At 36.0% G+C, this 13,186-nt stretch overlaps 1 protein-coding gene across 1 annotated transcript; it reads right to left on the bottom strand.

Moving 5' to 3' along the window:
* Positions 1-1,734: 1,734 nt before the first annotated feature.
* Positions 1,735-12,514, bottom strand: LOC112508186 (probable ribosomal RNA small subunit methyltransferase B). Its single transcript, XM_025112972.1, has 17 exons — positions 12,344-12,514; positions 12,148-12,210; positions 10,849-11,003; positions 10,622-10,735; positions 10,213-10,278; positions 9,745-9,828; positions 9,138-9,224; positions 8,220-8,311; positions 7,553-7,613; positions 7,029-7,088; positions 5,342-5,402; positions 5,128-5,235; positions 4,580-4,698; positions 3,658-3,729; positions 2,966-3,051; positions 2,779-2,875; positions 1,735-2,022 (listed from the first exon to the last, which is right to left on the bottom strand). Exons 1-17 carry the CDS (start codon positions 12,465-12,467, stop codon positions 1,891-1,893), a joined length of 1,581 nt encoding a protein of 526 aa, XP_024968740.1. The 5' UTR covers positions 12,468-12,514; the 3' UTR covers positions 1,735-1,890.
* Between the last annotated feature and the right edge of the window lie 672 nt (positions 12,515-13,186).

The following is a 13,186-nucleotide window of genomic DNA, read 5'->3' on the forward strand; positions in this document are numbered from 1 at the left end:
ATAGCATTCGAAATGCTCGATTCTGGTCTGCTTGAATAGAAAATGCACAAGGGTTCTGCCCTAATTTCCTGTAATCAAATCCAAATCCTGCAAACCAAACACAGGAATGGATTTTAAATCCAGTCCAATCCAAATCCCATGGAATCCAAATCCCTCCAGGAATCCAAATCCCTCATAAACATTCTCGCAAACCAAACGCATAGGAGACCAGAGGTTCAAAGTTCACCAAATGTGTAGATTAAAATTTTAAATTTTTTTATCGGATATACTTTTAAAATTTTCAACAATGCAACAGATATTAAATATTATGTGTAGATTTTTAATGGATTAAAAGTTATGTTTATTCAAGTTAACTTATACAAGTATACCCTTCGCACCAGGCATATCCCTACAACCAAGAACTCCACCAATGACTCAAATGATGCCTTGCTTCTGTGTTGCAATCAAACCATCCCAAACCAGATCAAACGGGCACAGTAAATCCCACTCAAAAATCAGGTCTTTTAGGTGGGGGGTCAGGTGTATGCATACACGGCCTTTATCCTAAAGAAGAGAGCGACTATTCAAGAGTTCTTTTAAGAGCAAAACAGGTAGCATAAATAAAAATTCGCATACGCTGAACAAAACACTAGAAAAAAGTAAGTAAGAATAAGTACAAAGAGGTACACTGAACGCACACAAAAGGTATGGCAAAGCAAGTAAAGCAAAAGCACATCCCTAGCCTAAACTGTCAGCCTTCTACCCCCTCCTAACTTGTCCAATTCGCTTTTGCCCGACTACGCCAGACATACAGGTCCTCATTCCTAGTCTGCTAACTTAATCCTCTGTGTCCAAGTGATCCTATCAGATATCATGTCCTCGGAAATATCCAAGGCCACCATGTCCAACCTCAATTGCTCATGCCATGTCCTCCTCGACCTTCCCCTCCTCCTGACCCTCTCAGCCTCCCCTTTTAGGGAACTACAAAAAAAAGTTGCATCAACGTGGTGAATTTTATTTACAAAAAAGAAGGAAAAAAAACAAATCAAACACTACAACAAAATTGAGTACAAGGGGCCGTTTACTAAACACTTACTTGGTAAGTGTTTAACGCATAAATTTCCTCACTGGACGAACATGAGAAGGGTCAAGAATCTTAAGAGCGATGAAAATGATGGAGAGTCTTACCTGGTAAGTGAGGATGGTAACTCTTACCCAGGTAAGCGCTTACCCAGTAAATTGTTGCATTCGATATGTTTTGATGTACTAAAATCTTACGCATCAAAATAAATTATAGTGTTTGACTCCTATTGGTAAGCGCTTACCGGGTAAGCATTTGGGTAAATGGCCCCTAAGTGTCCTAATAGAATACTCTATAGGACTTGTTTATATATGACCAAACAATAAAACGTCCCACCTAAAAGCATTACAATTGGTTTATAGGACTCTTTTGGCCGTCTTAACAAGTTTTTTAAAACTATTTTTAAAATAAAGTGTCGTATTAGCTATTTAATAGGATACTATTTGAAAAAATGTCTTATAAACATAAGTGTCATATAAAAAGATAGGTTTATAGGACACTTCTCAAAAAGTGTCCCATACAACACCTGATACAACACTTGATTTTAAAAATGTCCTAAAAAACTTGTAAAAACGTCCAATGAAAATATTGTAACACTTTTAGATAGGATGTTTATTATTTGACCTTATAAACAAAAGTACTAAAATATATTCTATTAGAACTTTTAGACATGTTAAGCATCCTATAAACTCAATTTTTGTTGTAGTGAAAGTTACAACGATGAGCTAGCTTTTTGCTCAGAGATACCGTTGTCAAACTGCTTCATCCGGCTCTTAATCGTTAGATGCTTCATAAGAAGCGGAAATCTTCACTTGCATCGAAATAGACAATCACGAGCTACGAATGAGTCGTGCTGCAAAGGCTCCATCGAGAGAATGTTTCACCGGGCTAGAGAAATAGTAACCCTGCTCGGTCAAAAATTCAGGCGATATGTATCTATCTGCAGAATCTACGTCGTATTCCTGGTAGATCAAGACATGTTACAACTCGGGCAATTCAAACAATGAACTGTTCAGTATACAAGTAAAACCAAACGAGCCCAGTGCTGGTGGTGGGGTGGGGTTTGGTGGACGGGATGTATAAAGACTAGTTCTCTATCCCAAAGAGTAAAGCGGTTGTTGCATTCAATATACAAGTATGTTTATGAATGTAAGTTGCAACCACGTTTGTAAGGTTTGTTATTGTTGTATTTCCTCCGTCCCAAAATAAATGTCCACAATGAAAAAGGCATATAGTATTGTAGAGGAGGTTCAGGGAAAACCTCCAAAAAAAGGAAAAATGAAAAACACCTTGGTCACCATTCATCTGGATTGTATGCACATGTGTACACAAGTAATTGAAGTTGTTTCTTGGTTTTTATGCACGTTATGCACATGTGCATACCAAACAAATTGCTTACAAATTACTTGTATGCACATGTGCATACTGTCCATATGAACATTTACGAGGGTGTTCCTCAATTTTTCATTTTTTCTGCGGTTTTCCCCTGAACATGACCCTAGTATTTGTAAATGTGTAATTGTTACACTTTTAGTTAACAAAATGACAATTTTACCCTTGGTGATATATGAGGTAATGAATTTCTCCATCTCATAATTAAGGGTAGAATGGGAAAGTACACTCTTATTTTGGGACAAACTAAAATAGAAATGTGAACACTTATTTCGGACCGGAATATGAACAAAGGAGAAATGCAATTAAACATGAAGTTTTAGTACCGGATGCCGGAGAAGAAATGCAGCCACCCTCTCTTCATTCTCTTCAGGATCAATCGAGCATGTGCTGTACACAAGCACTCCACCAGGTTTTACCAATCTGCAAAGTGATCGAGGTTAAAAAAGAAAGTTCCTGAACCCAATTAATCTTCCGGTGGTCATTTTCTAATTAAATACGGAGTCCGCTCACATGGAAGCTGCATCAAGAAGTTCATCTTGCAAACTTTTAAGTTCTTCCATATCTTCCGACTTCCTATTCCAGCGTAGATCTGCTCTCTGCAAGATATGCAAATTTTATATAGTATGATGCATGTGGATGAAAGTTCAAATGAGAATCATAAATATTTTAAGAATCGGGGAACCAACTATTTCATGTATTATTCATAATGAATAACCCTGAATGATCATGAATCCTTGATGATAATGAATGTTATTCGTCATGCATTTTCATCATGAATACCATATGCATTTTTATCTTGAATATAATGTATTTTCATTATGAATAATATTCATCATGAATATGAGAGCATCTATCACTTCATTCGTCATGAATATGAGAGCATCCATCATTTCATTCATCATGAATATGAGAACATCCATCACTTCATTCATCATGAATATGAGAACATCTATCACCCATTCATCATAAATATGAGAAGATCTATCACTTCATTCATCATGAATATGAGTACATCTATCAATTCATTCATCATGAATATGAGAACATATATCACTTCATTCATTATGAAAAAGAATGAATAGTTGGTTCTCATATTCTCAAAATGTTTTGGGTTCTCGTTTGAACTTGCCCCTATGCAGGCGCACAAATCAAAACAAGAAAACAAGCAAAAAGTTGCGAATAGGTGTTTATATCTAGAAAACCTTGGAAAGAACACCAAGTCCGGAACAAGGAGCATCCAACAACACCTTTTCATATGCCTCATTATTATTCTCCTGAAATAATGAAGAAAAGTGAGTGCCTCAAGAACATCAACACCATCACCTATAAAACAGATCATGTAGCAAGACAAATGGGACTTTCACCAAATGCTTACCGGGTAAGTGCTTACTGGCAAGAATCTCAACCCTCACTTAGCTTGTCGAGTAACATTCTCAGCCATCAAAAAGTGTCACTTACCCGGTAAGCGCTAACTAGGTAAAGAGTCTTTTCCCTCACTTATTGGGTAAGAACCTCGGTTGTTGCCACACTTCCTCTTACCGGGTAAGATTCTAGGTCCTTACCATACTCACCTGGTAAGGTTAGTGACTTGATAAGCGTTTAGTAAACGACCCCTAAAACCTATCCAAACCAAACGAACCCAGTTATCCCACACAGAGGTAGGGTCTTTGGAGGGTAGGATGTACACATAACTAACCTCTACCCCAAGGTGTTGAGAAGACTGAAAATTGGGAAATTCACAGAATAGTCAATCTCCCAGATCAACTTCACTTTTTAGCCACTCTTTTAACTGAATTCCCATTTTAGCCGGAGTTCACGCAAATGTCTTACGCATTTTCGTAAACTTGATTTTTCAGAATCTTTAAAAAAAATGCGTAAAGATTCATATTTTTGTGTAAGAATGCAAATTTTTGCGTAAAGAATCCTAAGGGTTTTTTTCTTTTTCCCCCAAAAATCAGTCTTTATGCAAATGCGTAAAACATTTACGTAAAGACCGGCTATTTTTGGAAGAGGCTCTGGAAAGTGGCTAAAAAGAGAATTTGGTTGATGGAATCGACTATTATTTCAGTCAATCCCCCTGAAAATTGATGATGGAAGTATAGAAAAACACCGAAAGTTGCTCACAGGAAATGTACGAAGATCGGCATTGACTGTAGTGATGACATCATCAAGTAGTTGCAGTTTGGCCGTCTCTTTGAGGATCCTCAAGCGTCCTTTATTTATGTCAATTGCCGTTACCATACCTAGAGCCCATAAGGTACATGGAGGGTTATTTAAACTTTCAAACTACTCGATATATAATCTATAACAACATAAGGCCATGTTTGTTGGCAACTTAATAAGCTTAATGGGACTCATAACTTATTCGGTCAACTATACATGACCGTTTTATAATGGCTTAATGATATAGAAAGTGGCTTATTCGATAAGCTTCTAGGGGGGAGCTTTATGCAGAAAACCAAGTTTTTTTTCCAAACCTTCCCTTCACAATTAAAAAACATGCTCATTTCATCTATGAAAAAACCCTCCCAAACAAAAACCTTCCTAATCTATACAGACAAATTAATCCACACATATAACTTTATTCATACATGACTAAATGAAAAACTAACCAAACAACCCCTAAATATTGATTCAAGCTTTCATACAGTCGAAATATGTTCAGAGATTACCTTTCCCATTCAGACAGGCTGCCATGAAGAGGGTCTTCCCTCCGGGAGCAGCACAACAGTCGATTATTGTCTCTCCAGGTTGCGGGTCAACAATGGAAACCACCAAACCTGCCCCAAATTCATTGTCATTACCACTCTATAAAATAATATCCGCATCTAGAAAATTCTAGATTTAACCAGAAGCCCAGATGTAATCTTGAATGAAAAACACAACCTGCACTCTCATCTTGGACCGAACATAAACCTTCTTTTAGTAGTCCATCTTGTATAACACTCTACAAATATTATCACATGCACAAGAGTTATCTCAATTCTGAGGGGTAAAATAGACGACTAAACAAATTCAAACATCCATTGGTTTACAAAACCAAACAATCTTGTTGATTCTACTTTCAAACTTCAGCCAAAAGCGGACCCATAAATTCTTTTAAGTGGTGGCCCGATTTAACTATAAAGAGATATCTGAACAACTTTTTTTTCACAATATTAGTATAAATGTGTTGGTTGGTTCCTTGTCCTTACATAGAAAAGACCTATGTTCGAGTCCGGTCTACATATATTTTTACAAAAAACACGAGGTATATAGAAAACACCAAAATTTAAGCTAAGAACAACAAATTTGACAATTGTGGGACTCGAACCTGGGTCTTTGGTACAAAGGTAGGAGCATTTACCATCTTAGCCATTAAAGTCTAGTGTTAACATTTCAGTTTAAAAAACTATAAGGTGGCACCCAACAAAACAATATGATGGCACCCTTTAGAAACGTAAATCTTTTCCCCTTATGACGGAACCATGAAGTGGTGGCCCGTGCCACCGTATCTATCCATGTGGGTCCACCCCTGACTTCAACACCATCTCTTATCAATCACAAGTGAGATAAGACTTAAGACTTCAACCCCTGTTAAAAACAAACACCACCTATATCCAAGAGAACATGTACCACATGGCTTTTCCTTGAAAAATTTGCGGGGAGTTTGTTAGTTTTCATAGATTTTCCATCAATTATATTGAAATAATTTGTTGCAACTAGTACACGTCGTAAAGATGAAATTTTTTCACTTTCTCCATAGCTTGATAGGAGCTACCAAAAGAACACTTGAAATGGCCTTCTTGGCCAAAATAGAACCATATAATAGCTACTCGGATTTAAATGTCGATCCGTTTGAACATGAAGTAAACAACGTTGTTATAATGTGTACTTTGGTTTGATTCATCAATGCTTAAATGCATCTATGTCCATAAACAACGATATGAATACCACATAGCCTTAGGGTGCGTTTGGTAACCACGTAGAATAGGACATAATAGTTGTTCAACATTTGGTAAGACAGAATATATAAAATGACAAATTTACCCCCAATGAGTTGTTTATATATTTTAATTAATTATAGTATAATAAATACTTTTTATAACAAAATATATCATTAGAAATTTTTCGTCAAAACGATTAAAATGACACCAAAATAAAAAATATATATGTAGTTTCCAATTTTTATTTTATACCCTTTCTCTATTATTTTTTTATTATTAATATTTAATAAATTGCATAAACTAATCAAAATATAGAAACTGTATAAAAATAATATTTTGAGAACAGTAAAGTGAAAATTTAAAGAATATAAAATACAGTAAATAAAATTTAAAGAATAGATAAAATGTAAAGGGGGCGTATTTGATGTTTTAGAAGAGAATTAGGTTTTATTTTGAGGTTATATTGGTAAAATGTATGTCTGTTCCACCTTGTTCCATGGGATGGGGGTGGAACACGCCTGTTCCACTCTGTTCTTGTTTGTTCCACATAAAAGTCCTGTCAAACGTGGAAAAGTGATCCTTGTTCGTTGTCCAATCCAATGAACCAAACGCACCCTTATTGCACAAAGAATTTGACAATTGAGTACCTGCATTCCTGTGCTGATACGAACAAAATCATCCAGGTGAGGAGAGAGCTCAAAGGGTACCTGAAGTTTAACAAAGAAGGACAGGAACCATAAATATTGAGAAGTTGGAAACCAATTATTCATAATGAATGTCAGGATAGATATTCATGATGAAAATGAAAATACATGATATTCATGATGAAAATGAAAATACATGATATTCATGATGAAAATGCATGATGTCATGAATAATGAAATGCATGATATTCATGATGAACAATATTCATGATTATTTAGGGTTATTCATCATGAATAATACATTAAATAGTTCGTTCTCAAGTTCTCATAATATTTATGGTTCTCATTTAACTTTTCTCTTAACAGAGAACATGCACTTTAACGAAAAATAGGTCGATTGGAACAAGAAAGTTTGATCCACAATGAATCTAAGTGTTGCAGCATGTTTTTAGAGTCAAACATATGTTTAATTGTTTATACAATGCTTGCAGGGGAAAGGAGGAAGAAGGGAAGAAAGCAAAATGCACCTTCAACATTTCAAGTCGTGACACAAGCTCTGATCGTGTAAAACCTTTGCCTCTGTTAGCCCTGATATAAGCTACCATAATTTGTAAGAGATGATAACATGGTCATGTTATCTTTTGTACGTATATATATATATATATATATATATAATATATATATATATGTATGTATGTATGTATATATATAGAGAGATGGGTGGGGAAGGTTCAAACGAGAACGCTAACTATTTAAAAGAACAAGAAAGAGGTCGGTAATGTACAAAAACACAAGTGATTTAGTGTAAGATCACATGTGATTCGACCGTTTTCTTATTCTCTTATTTGGTTATTGTTCTCGTTTGAACATGATTATATATATGTATATACAGGGAAGTTCCATTAGGAACCCAAAATTGATTAGGAACTCAGGACCAGCCTCAGTGAGCTACGTGTCCCTCTTCAGAATGAATATTCATCATGAATCACACATTCATGATGAATATGGATGTGTTATTCATCATGAATCACGCATTCATTGAATATGTTACAACATTCATGGCGAATAACACGTTCATATTCTTGATGAATATGCTACATGTCGTGCTATGTACAGTTCCTGGGTCCCTAATGAATTCTAGGCTCCTAACGAAACATGCCCCTACATTTATAAGAGATAAATTTACGTCAGAACCTTAGACTAAAACTGGGATAGTTGTTATTCCACATCATTAGCTTAATAGCTTCTTCACGTCCAAGGTATTTTGTCCACCGCCTCACCATCCACTACATACGGTTCAAAAGTTTTTAGCAAAGATCCAAACGATATAAAAACCGTAACTTAGTGGCACGAAGTTTAATCCACCACCGTCAAAGAGAAAAAAAATAGTCGGTTCAAATGCTCGATATGCCTATCAAGTGGTCAACCATGGCCTAAAATAGCAACAGATTAAGGCCAGCTCAATTGACAATTAGAGGCTTGGCCTTGGGACTCCTCCGATAGGTAGCTAATTCGAGTCTCTTCAGGGTCACTGGATATTTTTCTGACTGTTATCTTCAGGGCCCATGGGATTAGTCAAAATGTGCATAAGCAGACCAAGGGGCTGTTTGGTTGGTTTTCCATTAAGTTATGTATGGAACTATGGATAAAGTTGTCTGTGTAGATTAATCTGTCTGTATAGATTGAGAAAGTTTTTGTTTGTTAGGGTTTTCTTCATCGATCGAAGGAGCATGTTATTTAATTGGGAGGGGAATGTTTGAAAAAAAACTTGGCTTTCTGCATAAAGCTCTCCCCCCTAAGCTTATTGAATAAGCCACTTTCTATATCATTAAGCCACTACCAAACAGTCATGTATAGTTGACCGAGTAAGCTGTAAGTCCTATTAAGCTGCTAACAAACAGTCCCCAAGACACCCACGAGTTACCAAAAAAGAAGTGTGTAAAAAATGAAGTTTATGCAAGTGCCCAAGCCCATTGAGCTTCATTTTGACTTCACATATAACGAATTCTTACAACTTCAATCAAAAGATAAAAATAAAACCGATTTTATCAGTTTTGCATGATGATGGTTACAAGTTTTTCTTGTCATGAACATGACAGAAGCTAAACTTACAACTGGGTGAGAATAAAGAATAGCAAGAGCACGTGCTTGTGCACGGTCATCGCCCTCCAGTTCAGGTGAAGGAAGAGAGTTAGTTTCCTGCATATTTGAACAATTTACACGTTAAGTGAAACCTTGCCAGTACAAGAAATATAAACATTTGATACCACATTGACCCAAGAAAAATGATGCTCCATCCGTCACAAAATAAGTATCCACATTAAGTGTTCCTTTTCAAAAGTAAGTGCCTACTTTCAAAATCATGGGACGAAAAAATCCATTACTCCCTCTGTTATTAAGGACAAATTTGTCATTTAATTAAATTAAAAAGTGTACTCCCTCCCTCTGTCCCAAAATATGTGTCTACATTTCTATTTATATTTGTCCCAAAACAAGTGTCCAATTTCAAAGAAGTGTAATAATAATACATGCCTAAAATTGTGTGTCGTTTCAATTGTTGACATTGGGAGTAATAATTACACAATTCTAAAACTGTGCCTTTTTCATTGTGGACATTTATTTTGGGTCGAAGGGAGTAATAATAATGATTGCCAAATTATGAATCCTTGTAATTACCGCCTAATTTATTTTCTGACTAGAAGTGATACAAGGGCTAAACCTTAAGCAAAACGAGCTTCCTTAGAATTCCATTGACCATGTTACCAGCACCCGGCCTAAGGGCAATTTTTGCAAGCTTCACATTCTTCAGTAATACATACAGCAAGAACAACAAACCCATTATTCCAAAATAGTTGGGGTTAGAGGCCGTTTACCAAATGCTTACTGGATAAGCGCTTACAGGCAAGAGTCACCACCCTTAATTACCTTGTCGAGTAACATTCTCAGCCATGAAAATGGATTGTTGGTAAGCATCTTTTACCCAGTAAGTGCTTACTGGGTAAGAATCTTCTCCCTCGCTTACCGGGTAAGATTTTGGGTCCTTGTCATGCTCACCACGTGGCTTGGTAAGGTAAATGACACCCAGTAAGCGCTTACCCGATAAGAGTTTGGTAGACAGCCCCTGACTTTCATATTATTTCTCCAACCAAAAAGTAATTGAAGAAAATTGTCATTCAATTGATATTACCTCATCTACAACAGCATATGAAGGGGACTCTAGCTTTACAATCTCATAGAATCCAATCCGAAGAATCTATAAACAAAAAATCAGAAATTTTTGAAGTTGGTAACTGAATCGAGTTAGCAAGCTAAGATGTTCAAGGTTCCATAATCGGAAAACATCCTTATAAAAATCTAACTTGTGCCACTTATGATCAATTCTCAAGATATTATCTATAAAAATTATCAACAACACAACGCTACTAGCAAGAAGGAAGCCCAAAAAAACCGAAAGAAACCAAAGGGTTATTGGCCCAACAATATCCGGATTACCAACAGATCCTAGCCTCCCTAAAGGTCAAGAGTGTGAGCATTTGCCGTACATAAAATATTTTACACTTTAAAAAACACGAAAGAAATAAAGCACTCCAATGTACCTGTAATAGTAGAGGCTCCATACGGTTAAAAACGTTCGGGTCATGGCACAAGGACAAAATCAAATAGTCAATATATTTTCTCCAACGAATTGTACCTCCAACAATATCTGTTACCTATATTCCAAACAGATTTTAATGGGCCACTCCAAAAGATGGATTTGAATGGGAAAAGTAAAAAAAACTATAAGAATAATAAAGAGATATTAGAGTTTGAGTAAGACAAGGACCAATCGGAGATCTCTATCATCCAAATCTCGGGTGCAAAACCCAAGCGTTCTTTCAACATATCCCATCTCGTTATCACCGGACCCTTTCCCTTTTTCGTTTAAAAGGTCAGCAAAGGCACCACCAAACTCTATCCGCATTAACCTCACAGCAGACACTGTATAATCATCAAGAAAATGCATAAGAATTGAGAACCATCTAACTGAAACCAAAATCTCATCAAGAAAGTTCCCCATTCCCACCCGAACGTTTCCAAGAAAAACCCTGATTTCCAAGAATTCCGTTTTCCAAAATTTGTGAGGACTAGTGATTTATCGTATTGGAGGATGTAGTTGTGAGAATATGTAGAATCCTGCTAGGCTACTTTCCGAAAGAGCCCTTGAGGAGAGAAGGGAGGTTTCAATATATATTGAGGAGGAATGGACCAAGTTTAGCCGATGTGGGACTCTAACATGCCCCCTTTAATGGAGGGTAGACCGGTACAGATTGCAGAGTGTTGAATCCCTCAAGTGGCTATATATGGAACCTGATTAGATTACTCTCTAGAGGAGAGAAGGGGGGTCAACATATATTTGAGCATAAATGGTCCAAGTCTAGCCGATACGAGGCTCTAATACGCCCCCTCGAATGGAGGCTAGATGGGCACAAATGTCCCAGCTTGTCGAGAGGGGCTAGACGAGTACAGACTGCCCCGAGTGTCGAGTCCCTAGAGCGGTAGACCTTGGCTTGAGAATACGTGGAACCATGTTAGATTACTCTTCAAAATAGCCCATAAAGAAAGAGGGAAGGTTCCAAGGCATATTGCATAGAATAGTTCCAAGTCTAGCCGACATTGACTCTAAGACCTTGTTTGGTTGGTTTTTCATTGAGTCATGTATGGATAAAGTTGTTTGTGTGGATTAGTTTGTATGTATAGATTGAGAAGGTTTTTTCCCGGGAGGGTTTTTTCATAGATAGAAGGAATATGTTCTTTAACTAAGACGGGTATGTTTGGGGAAAAAAACTTGGCTTTCTGCAAAAGCTCCCCTCTAAAAGCTTGATGAATAAGCCACTTTCTACATCATTAAGCCACTACCAAAAAGTCATGTATAGACGACCAAATAAGCTATGAGTCTCATTAAGCTGCTAACAATCAATCGGTCCCAATGGTAAACATAATGACATTGGGTCTTATTTACACTACACATGACCTGTTTCAAAGTACAAAAATGCTCCAAAGTGTACTAAAACTATGGAAGCAAAACAAGTAACAAAATAACTGAAAATATCAACAGTAACAAGTCAAAAAGATTAGGATTTACCAGCTCTATGAGGCGAAATTTCCAGATTCACCTTCTGGGGTTTGCGTTCTTGATGAACAGAACCTATATACAACATCACATATTCACATGTGAATAAACAGACAGAAAATCAAGAAACCTTTGAACCTTCATATAAAAATAGATAAAATCTTCATGGGTTTGTTTTTTTAATGAAAATTATGGCTAAAAGCTCAACCTTTTCTGTAAGTTGCTGTTCTTGAATTTGATTCTCCAAACTTCAATGATTTGCTCGAAGAATCTTTATGCTTCTTCTCTGTTAAACAGCATACTTGGATGGAAGGCAAGCGAAGCATTGCCATTAGAATTCTATGGTTAAAATGGTAGAAAAAAGGAAGAAGCAGAAACAAGAAATTGGATGTGGGTTTTTCTGTTTCTTGAATTTGAGAAAAAGGCCTAAATGGGAATTACAAAGAGATACCCTGAATTTATGGTGAATTGCAAATTCAGTCCCTTTACTATTCCATAATATTGTTTTATTTCTTTAGGTGGAAGTGATTTTTTTGTAGTTTAATAGAACTTGATTTATTTTTATTGTTATTTTTAGAAGGAAAAAATAATCTATTTTAACTTGATTTCTATTTTAGGTAACATACTTTTAAAACTTCTATTTTTATACCTGAGATATAAAGTTTTAAACATTTTAAGTACTCGGGTAACCGGTTGAAGCATTAACCGGTTATCATGCTGATGTAGCAAGTGATGTGGTATCCAACTCAGTATTATTTGCTAACATGGTCAATGTCATGAGTTTTTTTTAATCTAAATTAGTTTTTTAAATCTAAAATTAGTTTTCAATCGGTTACTCAGGTACTTAAATATTTAAAACTTTACATCTTAAGTACCAAAATGAAAATTTTAAAAATATGTTACTCAAAATAGAAATCAAGATAACGTATGTTACTTTTTCATACACTTTGCCCTTTTTTGAATCATTTGACTTGATTTTCTATACATTTTATGCTCTATTTGTCAAATTTTATGAGTTTTTTTCTTTATAATTTTTTTGTTGACTTCTAAC

Source organism: Cynara cardunculus (assembly GCF_001531365.2).
Source record: "Cynara cardunculus var. scolymus isolate 2C chromosome LG 2, CcrdV1, whole genome shotgun sequence".
Classification (NCBI taxonomy): domain Eukaryota; kingdom Viridiplantae; phylum Streptophyta; class Magnoliopsida; order Asterales; family Asteraceae; genus Cynara; species Cynara cardunculus.